General features: G+C 37.6%; 1 protein-coding gene across 1 annotated transcript in view; it reads left to right on the forward strand.

Annotated features, from left to right (window-relative positions):
• Positions 1 to 551: 551 nt before the first annotated feature.
• The window catches only part of RET (ret proto-oncogene), a 76,911-nt gene continuing 58,492 nt past the window's right edge, over positions 552 to 18,970 (forward strand). Inside the window, exon 1 of the mRNA XM_054382700.1 lies at positions 552 to 582. Coding sequence (XP_054238675.1) covers positions 552 to 582 — 31 coding nt within the window. The remainder of the gene's footprint in view (positions 583 to 18,970) is intronic.

The following is an 18,970-nucleotide window of genomic DNA, read 5'->3' on the forward strand; positions in this document are numbered from 1 at the left end:
TTTTTGGCAGTGATCTGGTCAGACAAGATGCAATTTTGATTTTACTTTTTTTAGATTATAGCCCTGACTATAAGGCAAGGGCAAAGCGAATATGGGGAGAAGAGTGAGAGGCACTTTATTAGATGATATGACTCTTATTTGGAGAGGATCTAGGAGTTCTGTGAGGAAATTTCAGGCACCTCACAGCCTGCTGATGGTGGTAGTATTTTCTGTCACTCTGGTCACCTGCTTCTGCTGGCACAGACCATGAAGCTGCTGTTTCACTCACAGGAAAGTAGATTGTAGAGTTTATCCCAGAACTCCTGCTAATTTCTAGGGAAGGTGCCTCTGCTCTCTGTGGCTTTTTAAGTGTAGTGTCTTTACTCACATTATTCATATTCTCGGGTCCATCACCTTTCAGTTCCTTCACAAACAAAATTTTGCATTGAAGTTCACAACTTGCAGAATTTTCTGTTTCACATTTTTTTAAATAACTCATTTTAACAGTATCCATATTTATGTTATATTTAATTCTCTTTACTACTTGTTTTTCCACAGTGTCTGTCCCTGAGATGCCTGTGTTTGCCTATCTGACTTCTCAGGGTATGTGTCAGGACAATATGCAATTATGGTTTGCTTAGTTCTGCTAGAGTCCTAGTGTTTGGCTTCATTCATAGGTTTCATTACTATCATAAAGACAGTGTAAAGGAAATTAATGTGAAGGTTACAAAAAGCCAGCATTTCAATGCTAATAAACCTCATTTGTGAGGTTTTGATTAACAGATAAGATTTCTGTTAGTATTAATATAAACAGTTGGTATTACAGCAATGGTTCAGCATCTGAATACATGGTGCATGTTCAGTAGCATGCTCACATTCAATTTTCCATCTGTACATCATATTATAGTCTTCTATTTTTTTTTTTTTCTGAAATGGCATACATGACTGATGAGAAAACCCGTATTTTGCTACTCTCTGCTTCTTACTCTGTCCCCTACTTTGAGCCCTGGGAAGAGGGAAAGGACTTTTTTAGCTTGTTGCTGGACTTGCATTCTTGGCACCACTGCTTAGGCTGGTAATGATTCATTCCAGTCTTTTTAGGGTTTGAACCAAGGTAACTGATTTGAGGGAAACCAAGTAGTAACTCTCCCCTCAGTATTAATTTGCCAACTGTACTGTGTTATGTGTGCTGAATATTTAAGACAGCTATTAACAGTGAATAAGAATTGTCTCCCCCATAATGCAAACTAACAAACACAAAATATGCCATAAGTTGGAAAAAATCCATGCTATAGGAGCTTTGTGTTTTTTAGAGAGCCTTTTTGTGTAAAGAGTCCATCTGCAGTGAGGAGAGGGTTTGCTTTATTCTTACCTTGGCATCCTTCAGCCTTCTGGCAGAACCAAATGTAGTGCCAGCTGGTGATTGACTGGAATTGTCTCTTGGTTTTGAAATGTAACAAATCACCCAACGCTTCTTACTGGGTGCAAGTGTTTGTATTAGTAATGTTCCAAAACTTGTAACACAGATGGTGATTCCCTACCAGAACAAGGTGTATGTTAGGAGTATGGTCTTTCAGAATTGAGGCATGTTCAGGGTGGAGACTGTTCTTAGCTCTTACTTTCTACTTTAGTTTGGCGGAAGCAGGTCTTAAAAATTCACCAAATTATTCAAAAGAAACTTTGGAATTATTTATGTTCCAGATGATTTTGGTTGCTTTGTTTTTATGTTGTTTTTTGTTGTTGTGGTGGTGGTGGTTTTTTGGGAAGCAAACAGCTGAACATTGCAAGCATAAATAAAGCAATTACTGTAGGAGAAGGATAGATTTGAGGTTTGCATGTTAGTTGGGTTAGATCAGGTAACAGCTGTGCTAGATTTTGCTAATTGTCTCACACTTCCTCTTAGTTTTCTGTAAAACACAACCATCAATTAACATTATTTTTCCCATGTTGTATGATTTGTTGGTTGCCTGTCACGTAGCACCATACTGGAGCTGACACAAAGTGGGGAAAATAAACTGCAAAACTTCATAGAACTTCTAGATTACTGATGCATCAGTAAGATACAGCATGAAAGAAGCTGTAGGTAGCTGTAGAATAAAATCTGTTCAGAGACCTTATTTTTACAATGAAATCTTGTCTTTCATATATTGACCACTTCCCAATGTTGTGGCAAAATCATCATATGCCTTTTGACAAGTTTTTGTGTAGTTATGTTGCTCATTAATGAGGTTATTAAGAAAGTTCTTGCTGCTACTAAAATGGTAAATAGGTGTGAATAGCCAGATGAATTTTGCTCATTCTGGAAATTAAGGTTTGGTTTGTTTTTTTTTTTTTACAACATATCTAAAGCTATCTTATTCTTCAGGTGTTTTGTCTTTTTTTTCCTCCACATATGGAGAACACAAAAGGAGTTTCCTTAAAGATTATTTCATAAAAAATGCTGAATAGTTGTGGATTTCTGGATCTTGACATGGGACCATAAACATACCAGGTGCATTTTTACCTAAAAGGAATGCTCTATACATCTGTCAAAATGAAGACGAGCATCAGCACTTTAGAGCTTAAGAGAAAATTACAGTGATCACAGTTGAAAAAAAAAAAAAATTGGAAACTTTACTGGCATAATAGTGTCAAAAATGTTGTTTGAGTTAATTTAGAAATTTGGCTAACTAAATCAGGTGATTGTAAAAAGAAAATGGATATATTACTCCTAATGACTGTCTAATGGCTTTTCAGTCTATGCATTTGGAAAACTAATTAAACATTATATTTAACTGATATAACAAAGTTGCTTGTGTTGCTGTAATGGGTGTTTTTTTAGTGTCCATTATGGCTTTCTTCTAAGTGATACGAATTTCAGTCTTGGATAATAAAATTAAATCTAGGGTTTTTTCCTGATTCAGAGACACTGAGTTTTCCAATATGGACAATTCCATTATCTGTTCTTTTCATCTGTGAAATGGCAAAACACATATTGCGATCAGCAGACCAGATGTTTACGTATTTCTGAAGCCCCTTAAAGTCTTGTTTTGCTACTAAATTAGAGCAGGCATCCAGCAGTCCAGTGTCTTCCAAAGCTGACTTAAATGAGACTTAAATCTCTCGGTGACTTAAAAGACAGAGAAGTCTCTTTGGTTTTGTGAAGAATAGAGCAAAGACTTTCAGGTTGATTTCCTAGCAAGGATGTTGCAGAGCAGCTCCCTTTGGCTCCCTTGAGAGAATACTTCTACACTGATTGGCTTCTGCATTCTTTTGCCTTTAGTGGTGGCCTTAGTGGTGTAAAAGTATTTCTGTGCAAAAGAAAATGACAATGTAAGAAACATGAATGTTTCACAGAATGTTGGTGAGAATGGATTTGATTCTGTGGGTTATCTTCTCCATGCCCTGCCACTGCGTTCCTCCAAAATTACCTATCAAGTTGTAAGTAGCTCTGTTGCTGCTCTGTATTTGGGAGGAAAATCAGTGTTCTTGCTGATTTGCACAGAATTAATAGAGGAGAAAAAGAATTTAGATAAACACAAATAAAATGGAGCACAAAGTAAAGCTACGGCTTAGTGAAATTTAGTCCATAACTGTAACCTATGGCTTTAAGCAGCTGGTGTAGGGGATTTTGTTGTTGTTGGGTTTTTTTGTGGGTTTGTTGTGTTTGTTTTATTTTATTATTTAATGAATTATATATATTTGGATGGGAATATCCAGTACAGAATGATTAATACATACATTTATGACAACCATCTCAAAGTAGGACAGGTTTTGAACTCTGCATCTATGGCTGCAGTCAGGCTTTCCTATAGAAAAAAAAAAAAACAGACACTAACAAGTGATAGGAAAAATCTTTCTAAATTATGTTGGCATTCTTTGTGGTCTGCATGACTGTAAGACAAAAGGGTTCATGAAATCTAAATAACAGGGAGGGGAAAGGAGAGGATACAAACATTCTCATGAGGAAAAGGCCCTAAGTTTTGGTTATACCAGTAAAAAGAGGAAGTTTATTTTCCAGGAAAAAACAAACAAAAAAAATCCCAAAAACCAAAGTATTAAAATTGTAATTGGGAGTAAGGGAATGAAAGTGGATTTGTGTAGAGGGCATCGGCTGTTTTGATACTATCATGTGAAGTTGCACTGTGGGAAGTTCTGACAAAAACTTTGCAGAAAGCATTCAGTGTACACTATTAACAACAAAATGCTGCTTTGGAACCTCTAGTAGGAAGAATATAGTTTTGTAAAGTGCTTTAACAGAGCATCTCTTAAGCATATGCTTAAGTTTATCCAATATCAGAAGAGCATTTTAGACTGGGACTGCTGAATCAAAGCCCCGTAAAGAATTGCACGGGAGTTCCCAAAGTTAAAACTGTGGCAGTGCATTCAGGTCCCAGATTTGCCTCTGGTACACTTTGGTGTAACTTTCCCTGTTCCTAATGTGTACCTAGACTAACAATTGTCATGGCTCCGAAATGCAGGTTTTCCTGTTGTGAGAGTAACATATTAAAGGTAAGTGTAAGATTTCAAACACCTTCTAGTGCTTGCAAAGATCTGGCTACTTCGGAAGCAGCACAGTTTATGCAGGAACATAGGTGAGATTGCCTTGCACTGAGCTCCATCTTGCCTTGATTTACAGCATCTAGGCTAGTGTGTTTAGAGCTAGTTTGGGTATCTTTGTCCTACCTTGTCACAGAGTCACAGAATGGTTTGCATTGGAAGGGACCTCCCAAGGTCATCTAGTCCTACACCCCTGCGATGAGCAGGGACGTCCTCCATTAGATCGGGTTGCCAAGAGCCCCATTGAGCCTGACCATGAATACGTCCAAGGATGGGGCCTCAACTACCTTGCTGGGCAACCTCTACCCTCATGGTAAAGAACTTCCTCCTAATGTGCCGCCTAAATCTGTTCTTCTCTAATTTCAAACCATTGTTCTTTGTCCTATCACTACAGGCCTTTGCAAACACTCTCTTTCCAGCCTTCATGTAGGCCCCCTTCAGGTAGTGGAAGACCACTTACCACATCTCCCCAGAGTCTTCTCCAAGTTGAACAATCTCAGGTCCATCAGCCTGTCCTCATAAAATCTGCTTCTGGCTACTTTTTCAGTGTGATTAAACTATGTGATTGAGGTGTTTTGCAGTGAAAGCATGGTGTGTATGTACATTTATTTGATTGTTTGTTTAACTGGATAGTTTTACTTAGTAGCTTTCTTAATAGTCTATCAACCTTCCCTGAGATAGACTGGGTAAGATATGCCCTTAAACCTTTCTACAGATCTGTTGTTTCCGTGAACTATAAATATTTGGCAGTGGTTTCCAATGCTCAACTGCCTTGGATGCTTGTGCTTCTAAACTCTTTGAGTTATGTGCTGGGTACTCCATTTGCATTTTGATAATCATAGTATATTTGGAAGGAAACACAGAATTATAAAGAAATTATCATTGCCTGTTACTGCATTTGAGCAATTATGGGTGGAGATTTCTTTAGTTGATCTTGTGGATGTTATTGAAATAAAGAGCGGAGGAAGATGACTGCTGTACAATAGCTCATCTCAGTGCCAATTAGGAAACAAAAACAAGTAATGGGAGTGTTTAAATTTTGGGTTTTAATGTAGAAGTTTTAAAGTAATGAGAGAGGAACAATATGGCTTCAATAAAAATTTTATTGCACATTTCGATTCAGCATTGCTGCCTTGCTCTGAATGAGAAAGCATTTGATAGTTTTATTGATTTGATACACTTTTGCCATTGTGAAGTTAGAAGACTTGTCCTAAATTGCTTTGCTAAGGACTTTTGGATAGTGAGAGAGTTTCTAACATGCTTTTTCCAGATTCTTTTTTATTTGGAAAACAAACAAAAAACCCCAGACAAACAAATAATACCAAACCAATGAGAAAACCCCACACAGTTAAAACTTAGTTCCTGTAAATTCAACAGCAAGCAGGATCATCTTAAGAGAGCAGTAGAATAGCCATAAAATCTCTGTAAAAAGAGAAGTGTTAAAGAAAAAATTATTACTTTTTTCCTTATAATATTAGAGACATTTAAGTAAGCCTGTTATTGTTGGGGAAAGTCTTCAGCTGTTTCTTAGATTTTAGTCTAATAAAATTTGAGATGAAAATTGGACCAATTTTTCCAGGGTAGTAAGTGCTTATAAGAAAGTAAGACTAGAAAGCCCAAGATTTTACTGGGTTTTTTTTTTGTACACCCCCACCTCAACAGTTTTGTTGTTGTTGGTTTTTTTGGTTTTGTTTAGTTTTTAAATCTAGCTGCCACAGACTCTGTTTGTATTTTTATAATTTTTCCAATAATTTATTAAAGCCTTGCCTTCTGGCACCATGCAGTTAGATGGTGCCACTTTATCAAAAACATTCTGTCCTTTGTCTCTCCACAGGACACCTTGGCATCATGGCATAGATATCCTAAGTGCCCGCAAATTAGAAAGCATATTAGAAGAATCTATCCAAGTCTCTACTTCAGCTTTTCAGAATTTTTGTCTACAACTCAACTTCTAGGAGACCATAAGGGAAAGGCAGCATATTATTTCAGTGTAAGGTTGGCAATCACAAACTCAGTTGAACTTGAATATAGTAGCTACATATGTCGGAGTAATAAGGTAACTGGTAACAAGGTCTTCTACTTATTTTGTAAAGTGTTCTGTTGCTAAAAAAAAATCCCTCTGGCAAAAGAGTATTTTTGTATTCTGTATTTTTTTCCTGTTAAGCCTTGGTGGTAGTGATAAGGTAATCACACTAAAATCACACTAAAAGTCCATCTGGCCTAGTAGCCTATTTGGTGGTGATGACTGGCAGTATCTAGTTTTGAACGGTTCAGTTTGGCTTTCATAATTCTTGGAATGCAAAGGATAATCACAAAAAAAAAATTTAGGAAAAATTTAGTTTTTGAAGAAACATGGTAATGATTGGCAATATTTATTGCAAATGGTAATGATTGGCAATATTTATTGCAAATATAAGACAACTGAGAAAGCAGAGAGTTCAAATTTTATAATTTATGCAGCAGGATTGAAAAGATGAGCATAAAGGTGAAAATGTAATGGTGGAGGTAAAACACGTGGGGCTAATGCCATAGCAAGTAATATTCAGGAAGTGTTTTGGTAATAGGGAGCTACAGTAATCTGTTGTCTGCAATCACTGTGGGATTTATGTCACTGGGAATGTCTTAAGAGCAAGTGGGACAGCAATACATTGATGTTGCTTATTTATAATTGGTTCTACCTTGGGTGGGTTAAATGACTTTTGTTCGAAACTTTTGATTTCATCTTATGGTTTTGTGCTTAGGGTGTAAGAAATGGGACAAATGTAGCTTTCATTTTTCTGTTGAAGTTAATTCTTTGTTTGACTAGTTGAGGCTCTTTAAGAGATGGTGATAACTTTAGTTGGTGGTCAGTGCAATTTTGAGAGCTGATAGGAGAATATTTATATTGTTAATCGTCAACAGCTGAATAGACAAGACCTAGATGCCTTTTATGTCAAGACAAGCTTCTGGAGCTTCTGGCTTCCTGAATATCCCCAGGGATATATTTGATATGTGGTAGTCTTTGTCTTTTTAAAAATCAAGTTCTAATACCATAGTCAGTGTCCTCAAATCCCAGGCAGTGAGTTGGGGACCTCACACTGACACCAAGCAGTTCCAATTAGGGACTTGAAAAAGTCTATGTACTTTTGGCCTAACCTTGTCACCCAGAACAACAGAGAAAGTGCTGTTTTCTTCAGACAGGAAGGGAAATGCATTAGAGTGATAATATTTGTTCAGTTAGAGGATTTGAGAACCGATTTTCTTACAGAGTTAAACTGGTTTATGGTTTGGTAGACAGTTCTTATTAAATGAAAATTTAATGATAGCAGAAAGGCCATGAAAAAAAATCAGCAATGGGGTTATAACTCTACTGTCAGTGTTTTCCACCCTGAATCCTAAGCAGCAATTGCCAGGACCACTTATCTGTCTGACTTCTGCTGTTGAGAAATCTCCTCTAATACTCCTTTTTACCCGTGCATTGCTTTGCCAGATTGTAGTATTTGAAGAGCTGCAGCTTGTACTTTTTCGTTGTTGGTTCTGTTTCACACTTAGTGTCTTTCAGTGCAGTAGTGCATTGATTGTAATTCTATAACAATTTCAAATTGAGTGTTTATGTTTAAATGGTTTGATGTAAAATGCAGTTTGGGGCATGAGCTACCTAACTGCTGTAGGTTGTCAATAATGGTCTCATGGAGGGAACTGATAAAGTATTTTACAAAACAAAACTGCAGGGGAGTATGGTGCAATACTGTAATGTCACTCTATTTCCCATTCTGAGACTTCTGTTTACCGTATACGTGCCAGCATGGTGTAATGATAGGTTGTATCCCATTCTGAATGCAAGATAGAGGCAGAAATCACTGTGAAAAAGAGAGACTATTCTTCCTCCTTTCTGAGGACTGAATTCAATCCCAGCTAGTCTTGATTTAAAGCAGAATTGTTACCTTGTCACTTTTTCTGGCATTTCAACAGAAACCTACAAATGTGTGGAACTGCCATTGAACATGAAATTGCACTGGGCTATGTGATCACCTTTCCAAATGTCCTGACAAAGAGAGCAGACACCGTGACAACATCTGTGATGTTTTTAGATGTGATTTTGTCTGGGAGGAATTTTGTGTTTGAATTTTTTTTTCCCACATGTAGCTTTTGAATAGCTTGTGAGTACTATCAGTCTCACAATAGAATGAAAACCTGGAGCTTTACCTCTTTTTTCATTAATTAAAAGGATACTAAGGAGCATTATTGTCACGAAGTTGACTTGACGGATCTTCAGAACACCTAATTTTCCCTTTTCACAACAGACACTTCCTTTTAGCAACTTTAATTATGACTGCCCTTAGGTATCATTAGATAATAGACAAAGATACTCACATGTGTCATGGAGTATATTGGCTGAGCTGTTAACAACATTGAAGGTTTTTATGCAAATACCTGCCTGTAATTTTAGTTGGAATTCCATAAGTAGCTACTGTTGACCACATCTCCAGAATGTAGCCCTGCTCAGAAGGAGCTTAAAAAAAAGTTGTCAGTGAGAGAAGAAATTAAAAGCAAGTAAACAACAACCAAAAAAAACCCAACACAAACAAACAACAATGAAAAACCCCAACCATGCTAAGTCTGATACTACACTCCATCATTTATGCCTATCTAACATGCTTGGGGAAACCTCAGCAAAGTTGGTGTTAAAATGTGTGTTTCTTCTAATGTCAGAACTATTTTAGGAGAGAAACAGACCTAAATGTATGGGAAATCGGGAAACCATCAATGCAGAAAGTCACGTCACAAGCAGAGTGAGCAATATTTTCATATAATGGTTTGTTCGTGTGTTTAATGGGGTCATAGTCTTTTCTAGCATTGGTTAATGAAGATTGTTTGGGGGTTTTTTACCCTAGATTTTTAGGTAACCTTTAGACTTTAAAACAGTTAAAACAAAAATGAAATTTCCACTTTTATTAATAGCAGGTTTTTATTCTTTTAATGATTCTGGAGAGCATGTTGAGAGTAGTTTCAATACCATGTACTGCAGTAACTTTTTTCAATGTCAAATAATGAAAGCCAATTTGATGACAACAACCAGAGTTTGCAAGTTAATTTGGAGTAAAAGCTATAAAGGGGAGGGATTTCCCCATTTATCTCAACAGGACATTAACGATGAAGTCTTAAAAAGTTGTTCAAATATGGTCATTGGCAACTCTCTCATTGCTGATCATTGTAGTAAAGCTGTTTAGATAAACAACCTACTGCTTTGAATTATTATGGGAAACAAATGGCCAGTAGCATGGCAGCATGATCATTACCAGAGTTAGATGAGTATTTGACAGGGTCTTCAAGCCCTTTCAAAGACTTACCAATGGAGTAAGATGCATAAATTTTGCAATGGCTGTCTGTTATAAATATCTATGGTTGTTTTTCAGTAAAAAGATGTTGTATAGTAATATATGAAGTGGGAGGTTGCAGACTTGCCAGAAAAGGAGTGTACTAGAAAATAAATATGCTATGTGGCATTACTGTTATTTTGAAAATGCTGGAAGAGAATGGGGTGTATTCAAGGTGCTTTGTAGTTGAAAGGGTCGGAATGTCTCATAAAATTAAGAGTCAACTTGTCAAGTACAGAGATATATGTGTGCAAGTTTATTTGGTTTTACTGTCTGTGGAGTGGTGGTACCTAAATCCTATTTTAGTTCAATACGTGATCCAAGGATGCTGGTGGTCTCTGTGATTGCCAGTGTTTCTGCAGTGCCACAGGCGGCTCGATATCCATGGGAAAACATGTTACATTTTGATCATTGGTTGTTCTTGAACTCTTTGTGCTACTGGTGGTTTGTCAACCATAGTAAAGACCTGAGAAGCCACATTAAACAACTACTCCAGTAATACTTGCAATTAAAATCTTGATGGTAAACATGCATATCGTAAAAGAGAAGATGAGGATAGAGGTACATAGTGATATAAAATGCTAGGAACCCCTGTTGCAAGTGATACTCTGTAACAGGATTTTTGATAAACAATTTTGAATATATAGCTACCCTTTTTTTTTCTTTTTCTTTTTTTTTTTCCTGTGTGGTAGGGAGATTGGTTTTGTGTGGAAAAAACCTCAATTTAATGGTGGAAGAATAACAAAGAAAGAGTCAAAAGCCAGCAAAAACTTCTGACTGTCAAATGACTTGAAGGCACTTGTTTGCTGCTGTTCTTAAGGCCTGAAAGTATGCTTAAAAACAAATTCAGAATCCAGCCTTTTTGTAACTACTGAAGGTTTGTCTGGTCTGTCTGCAGCTGTCAGGTTACTTAGTTTATTTAAATAGGAAATCTGTAAAGTAAGGACTAATTAGTTTGATCTATAAGGTAAGGATTTCCTCTTCATACACTAAGGCCTGTTAGATCTGGTCCAGGACAGTTCTGGGCGCTGATGTCATACCTCACATGTAATATTTTAGCAACGGTTGATTAATGCCTATTCCTGTCATCAAAGCTGAATACATTTGTGAAGTGAGAAACTACTGTTTCTCATCATACTGTCTCATCTCCCAGCAGTTGTGCTATTAAGCCCTGCCTTCCCTCATACTTGATATGCAGAATGAATGAGACTGTTATACTATGACTTCTGGTTTTATAGTTAACTGGGCTTTGAAATTGTCTCCTAAATCATCCTTGCCAAGAGCATTAACTACCCCTTTGCTGGTAGTTGGAGATTATTCTACAGTAAGTTAAAGGGTAACTCATCTTCTTTTGTGATGACAGGAAACATGGAGGGATGTAAAAGATAACGGCTAATTCAAAGCAGATCACTCTACTCTGCTTCTGGAAATCCATCAACTGCATTCAAACACAGATCTGAAATTTTGCAGCAAACTTTGAAAGCTCTTTCTCTGTAGCTGCTTCAGCAAATTGTTACTCAGGGGGAGGATGATGCAGATGCCTGGCAATTTTGAGGCGTCTCATTACGAAGGGGTGAATTTCACATTAGCCTGACATTCAGAAGCCCAAAACACCACTGTGTTTTGCTGCTTCAGAAAAGGTAAAAGAGAGATGCAAAGTAGATAAGTGATGTGGTATTGAAGAGGAGTCTTTATCCTTCCTTCTCCTTTTGCAGAAACAAACCCCTGAAAATACATCATTTAAAAATGTACTCATGCAGAGATGAGTCATCCCAGCTGTACAGCTGGACCAGGTGGTGAGGTGGCAGGGGCAGGTGGAGTGGCGACACAGCAGGTGAATTGATCCTTGAGTAAACACTTGTGTTTGCCTTTTTAAATCCTCATTTTAACAGCTGCAGCAAGGGAACAAGAAAATCTAATGTAATAACAAGCCATAGAAGGGTATTTCAGACAGGGTTTTTTTTGTTTGGTTTTTTGTTTGTTTGTTTGTTTTAGAAACAAGCTGTATCCAGCTCTCTTCATATGGCAGTTCTATCCATTTTTCCTTGTTCATCACCTTGGGTTGCTTCTGAGAGGCAAAAGCTAGTTGTTTTTGTTTGACAACCCCATTGTTGCTGCTGTCATTAGCTGCTTCAGAGAAATGGCGTTGCTAACTTTGGACATGGGATGGGATCATGAAAGAATTCCTGCTAAGTTTGCCTCAGTCTGTATCAAGAGCATTACTCCTTGATCTACTGTGTTTTTTTTTCTGGAGCAAGTCGTCTTGCAAGACCTCGAGCAAGCAAATTAAAATTCAGGATAAGACTGCTTGCTCCTGGGGAAAATGGACATTGAAAAGACTGGTTTAAGACTGGAGCAATCCACTCTTTAAATGCAAAAAAAAAAAAAAAAAAAAAAACAAGGTTAGAAAAGCATGTCCAAGACAAATTTTAAAACAACCACCTGTTCTGAGGTTCTGTTTGAGGGTGGGGCAAAGATTAGATTTGTCTCTTCCATACTTTTCCATACTTCCATACTCTTTCATACATTAAGAATGGCTGTAAGTAATTTACTTAGGCAGTACTTAGATATGACAGGCTGAAACAGTAGAAAAAATTCTGAAGTAGATTGGTTTTGCTAGGCTATGTGTATAATTACTTTCAACTCTTGATGCGTATGATGCACCGTGACCTGTTTTTAATTTCCTGAGAGCAATGCAACTTAAGATACCCCTTTTGGATTTATTAGAGAACTGCTAAATCCACATGTCACAAACTCTCTTAATGATTGCTGTACATCATTCCTGCTGTGAAAAAGTGAGAAGCATGGTAACTTGCTTGTGTTAAAATATCAACATACATTTTAACATGTTATACATCTCTCTATATAAGCTGTGTCAAAGAGAAAGCAAATATTCAGCATTATCCCTCCACAGTCATTGTAAAGCAGAGTAAGAGTTGCCCTTTTAAAGTGGTCTTTATTCCTATGCTACCACATGCTAAAGAGATTTATTGAAAATAGGGAAAAAACCCCACAGTAATGAAATAAACACATTTACAGTGAAAACCGTTATCATAACATAGTTATACCATTTAACACTTTATGGAAAACAATATAGTGTGCCAGGAAGGCTGCTTTTGTTTTCCAGTGTTTCTTTACAAGTTAATCAACAGTGTGCCTGATAAAATTAATGTTGTTACAATAGATGGAGCTCCGTTACAACTCAATTTTATTAAATTAATTACTTTGTTTCACTTACTCCTTACAAAGTCAGTATGTTACTTGAGAATCAAGTAGTTCTTTGATGCAGTGATTAATGGGGGAGAAAAAACCAACCAACCAAAAACCCCCAAAACCCCAAACTAGTAGGAAACAAGATAGACACCCAGCAAAAAGAGTTTAAGTTTTGTCCAAATATTATGATAAGTTCTGCTGCCTTCAGAGGGTTTGGGTCAATCCTTAATACCCACCTTCTTTAAAAAAAAAAAAAAAAAAAAGTTTAAATTTAAAGGTTTGCATCCACAAACTTACTAATCATAATGAATCAAGGAAGGATATTTTGAACCAAGTTAGTTATCGTCTGAAACTGTTTAATAAAATAAGTAATCATTATATTTTTGTTGCAAGGATGTATTTGGGTTTTTTTTCCAGATAGCACACTTGCATGCTTCTGACTTGTAGTATGGTTCAAGCATTTTTTTTATTGGCAGCTTTCATGATTTATGGCTTGCTGAGTGACATTTTATTCCCTATTCAAGGTAGTAACAGCTCAGATTCTTCAATTAATCACTTTTATAAGTAAAACCAGTGCACTGGATATTTATAGAGCAAATTTCAGGCCAGGTGTTTGAGATAGTCAGCTGGCCAAGAAAACCATGTAGACAAGCACAACCTCTGGTGCATGCAGATGTATATGAGCCAGAGAAGATTAAAGGAGGCTATAGCTGTAATGTCTAGACTAGCATTTGTGACTTCTAATATACTGCTAATATGGATCTATTTTCTCAAACAGAGGTGTTCAAAGGGAGCTTAAGGTCTATTATGAATTTTGCCTTTGTAATGGGATTGAAATAGCTTTGGATAAGATCAAACTTTGTGGATTTCAGCTGTGAAACTCTCATTAAGTTAAATTTCACCTTTTGTGTTGGTTTTGAGACCCTGTCAATTTAACTTGGCACACAGAGAGCAGGAAGTTTATTGAGGAAATACAGAGTTTTAGAAACCATGATTGCTTTTATAGACCTGTGGTATGTAACTTGGCAGGATAGGTGTCTGTGCCCAAAGACACTGTAGTTCATATCCCTGTGTTCATGATTAGATTTAATTTCTTAATAAAAACATTAAGTTGATTTAGGGAAAACACTGCAATGGTAGATGATTAGCAGTGGAATGAAAAGATATGCTCTTACTGGAAATCAAATGCTTTCCTTTGATTTTAAAGCATACAGTGATGAACAGGATGCTGCTAGTTGCATTTTTCACTCTTAGAAGCAGAGGAACACTTACCCACATGAATATAAATGCCTTAGAAAACTAGTGTCTGAAGGGAGGTTTGTTCATATTGTGGAAAATCATAACAATTTGAATGAACAGGTTATTGTCAGAGCTTTTGCATATCAGGATTCTTTATGTGGAAAAGAATAACGTACATGATCTCATGGGATTCTGGCTGCTGAAAGGGTGTTGCACTGGCTTGTCAAGAAGTGCTTGACAGGCTGCAGAGGACAAAATGTCAGATGAGGAGTTAGGAAAAATGGTTTGCTTGTCACTTCGGTTCCTGGCCAAATCCCTTCCCTTTCACCCTTTATTTTCTCCTCCAATTTATGGTGATAGAGATCCAGTATTGTGAAAGCTCTTTGTGGTCTGTGAATGGAAAAGTACTCTTAGCTCTAGTAACTAAATACTAGAATTTTCTTGCTTTCAAGCATTGCTGTGAATTTTTAACTGTTTCAGTATATAGCTTAGTGGAGAAACCTCTATTTGTTTCTCTTATAGAGACATTTTTTATCAATTTCATTACATGAGACACTGCAACATCATGGAAATGGTGGAAAAAGATAAAGGCTGAGTATGTCTTCCGTTCAGAAGAATCAGGCAGTACTTGTTCCTGTTGTAATATGGTGTTTGTTTAAAGGCAGAATTCCAAGTACATTTGTTGGATTTTCTCCTGAAACATGCCTGTAAGAGGGACATGTATAGCTTACAGAGCTAAGCATGCTGCAGTCTGGTTTGCTGCTGATGTGCATACATAATTTCCACTGACAGTAATGGGAGTTACATGTGTATGGAAAGCGAAACAGACCCTTGGTCAAATAATAGAAGCTAGTGTAAAGGCAGTGTGAAAGTAGGGAGTGGGAGGGTGACCTTTTGGTGTTTTTTTAAACTTGCCTTCTCTTTTATTTATCCTCACTCCATTTATGTTAGCTTAATATTATTTTTATAGATTCGCTCCTGGGTTTTTTTTATGGCATGAGAAGTAACATGAGATCCATGTGGAATAGGTAAACAGAAGATGACTTCTAAATCTACTTACTCTAAAGAAAGAAAACTGAAGAGGGTAGAAAAGGTTTCCCCTTACCTGCTCCCAAAACAATTAAAGGCTTTCCCATGTAGTGGCTGTACAGTAGAAGAGTCTGCCACACCTATGTGCTGCTAAATATCTTTTGCACAGTAGCAAATAGCAGTTCTGAGTCTGTAGTGCCAAGGCCTGGCGTGCTGCTGCCCTTGCCACAGTGCTGGCAGGGGTGTGCAGAGCTGCTGTGCACTGGAGTTACTGATGTGGGTGTATGGCACATGGACTGCAGGGAAGAGTTGAAGCATCCTCAGGCATCACAATGCCCTAGAACTGGGCTTTATGCCTTGTTTCAGACCAGGGCATTGGTCTGTGTAAATCACAAATGAAAACAAAGATTCTTCTCAGCACAATAAACCAGCAGTCCTGAATCCCAGTAGCATCAAGCAGCCAAAAATTTATTGGGAGCTTTGTTGGAACTATCTTGTGCACAGTATATGTTATTTCAAACTCTGAAAGCGAAAAACATACCTGTTTTGGATGTTTGTCAGGATTTTCCTTGAGCTTCAACTGAGAAGGGAGAAGCAAATTCCTTGATAGTTAGACCTGGCAATCTGTGCCTTAATTAAATTCTCTGCAACCAGTATGTTTTCTTTGTTAATCAACAGGCATTTCTCCTCAGAAGAAACTAACCATGAGGAGTGTAAGAAAGGATAAAACTGTTGAGAAACCAAAATGCTGCACAAAAGGCATAAAAACCAAATTGTCCTTTTTCAAAATAGCTGAACATCATGGCATATTAATAAAGGGAGTGCTAGAATATGTTCTCCTAACAAACCTCAGCAAAACCTCTAAAAATAACTACGCAGATATAGTCTAAGTTGATTAGCAGTAATTGAACTGACTTAATGTAGTTGGATGATGTCATGTATAATATTCCTCTAAAGTAATTTCTGTAGACAAGGCATTTGAAGTCCTCTTGCAGCCAACATAAACATCTTCATGTTGCTAAACTGAGCACTGAGACTAAAGCACTCAACGGGAGTGCTCTGACATCTGACTGTTTTATCTTGTTCCTTTGAGCTACTGTGGTTTGCATGTTAGAAGCAGCTTTGCAGTGATAAATATCTTATCCTTGTTTTACTGAAAATGTGGAAACTCTATAATTCTATAATAATTTAGATCTGTTAGTTCTAGAGTAATAATAGAATAATAAATGATAAAGATGGAAAAGACCTTTGTAACTGCTTGTTTTCAAAGTTTCCCTGCAATGTGCATTTCCAGTGTTCTGTCCAACTTGGTTCAATATGTTCCAAGCAATGGGGCCTGTTCCGTAGTTTAATTCACCTCAGTAGAAGGAAGCTTGGAAAATGATTTTCCTTCGTTTCGGTCTTGTGTTTTTGCAGCCTTTAAAAGCTTGTAGTTGATTAATCCTTCCCAAATTTTTGTAGCTTGGATCGTTTTTATGACGATAGGTTTTTAAGGTTAAGATTTGTGTGTGTTTTTCTTCAGTTTCTGAGGGCTGAGACATCCACAATGATATAAGAATTCAGAGTATGATACAGGGTATAAATGTAGTTTCTGCAGAAAGAACTGTGTCCTTGCTCAGATTTTTCTGTTCATTGACTTAGACTGCAGTCATTTAGAAGTGCCTTGAAGTTTTTCTTCATCTGCTTTCTGTTACTGATGGTCATCTCCTTTGTGCCACAGGGTAGTGGGGCATCAGTCATTCTTAGGCACTTTTTGATTGACATACTAGTATATCAGTTACTGATTATTTGTTTTCCTGATACAACGGAGAAATTCAACTGAGATTTGCAGCTGTTTCCCTGCTCTTTACTACTAAATGTCAGGAGCAAGACCTTGTGGGAAAATGTCAGAATTATGCTGATAAATTTCTGAAACCATAAATTACTTCTTTTCTTTTTTTTTTTCTTTTCAGAATAGTTGGTCAGTGATTCAGTAAAGCACTGATGTGCAAATCCTGTCAGAAATGTGCACTAACTGTGCCCTGAAACTGTCTAAGTGCCAAAGGCATTGTTGTTTACAATGCTGCCCTTAATCAAGAGGCCTGGCAAGGCCAGGACCATAGCTTCTGTTCCTGTATTATTGAATATCAACAGCTAATAGCAGGCTTAGTTAGTACTAGTTGATTCTTTAAATGATAGCTGACTGGGGGGAGAATACCTCCTGTATACTGACATTGAGGAGCAGGCTTCAGCATGCCTGTATTTCCCCCCTTTCACTATTAGCCTTTGAGATTTCGTCTTTCACTCATATGTTGTTTTGCCAATTGTCCTGGATAGCCTGGCCAAAGCATTTAGCAGTTCAGTTTTCCCAGAGGGCTTGTGACATGTTTTCCTGGCAGAGCACCGACCTAACTGACTGAACTGGGTATCCTTTTTAAAACCTCTGCTCTCTGTGTAGTTAACTGTCAGTTGTGACCTTCTGCAGAATCATACCCATGTCCTGCAACTTGGAGAGTTGCTGGTGAAAGCTATTGTCTTCGTAGGAGTGGAATGCCAGCAGGACAAGGACTAACAGCTTTTGGAGTCTTTCTGTCTCTTAAAGACAAGTCTTAGTCATTCAAATTGGAGTTGAACCTAGGGTGTTCTCAGAGAGGCTGACAATGCCATTTTTATGTGCAACAGTGCACTCTCTATTCATCAAGGAAATGACCACAGAAATGTGTACCCAGCTGTCTCTGTATCAGTAGCATCTATGCATAGCAGCTGCTGATGTTTGTGAGAATCATTTCCTATCAGACCCTTCTTATTTTGGTCGATCAAAAAAAATTAGTCAAGTTCTTGGAACTCAAGGATACCTAGAAGCCAAATTAAAAACCATTTCAGTAATACCACTGTTGCATTGCCTTAATCCATTACATTTAAGACAGCATTAAATGATGTTTGCTACACAAGAGGGAACTGTGGAGTATGCCCTGCAGTCCTTATCCTTGAGTATCCCCTACTGCAGCCTTGGTCTTAGGTCGCTTAGACCAGAGGAGCCTTTGTGGCCCCAAAGCACCCTGCAGACAGACCCCAGGTGGCTTCCACGTGCTGTGTGAGAGCAGGGCATTCACATCTCCAGCTGCACAGGAGACACCTACAGCACTCACTGTGGATTGTGCCTTGGCCCTTAGCAGATATTGTCTGTGCAGTCTTGCTGTAATGCTTTGATTTCTTTTTATTGTTTTAAAATCTTTGTATCTGCTTTCGTAAAGAGACTTTAAAAAAAATATTTTTTGTACAGTTTTACAAGAATCACAGCAACAGAAGATATGATATTGTGGCCAAGGTTTTATTATTTGTTAGACCCCAGTTAAATGAGGTGCCACTGACAAAGCAGGGTGTGTGGTTTTGGCCCCCTGGGTCCGCTGGTATGTAGTGTATTAGGACTGTCAGTGCAAAGCACTCAGAGAGAGGAACTTTGCATTTGCATCATAACCCCCCTTACTACTTCCATCTTATTTTTGCAAAGGAAATTATATCCTTCAAGTCGCAGATTGTAGATGGATTAGATCTGTACTGAAGACACTGTGGTCAAGATTTTTACCTGATGGACGTAGTTTTGCAAGCAAAACCTATTTTAGTATGGTCCTTAA

Source organism: Indicator indicator, chromosome 7 (assembly GCF_027791375.1).
Source record: "Indicator indicator isolate 239-I01 chromosome 7, UM_Iind_1.1, whole genome shotgun sequence".
Classification (NCBI taxonomy): Eukaryota; Metazoa; Chordata; class Aves; order Piciformes; family Indicatoridae; genus Indicator; species Indicator indicator.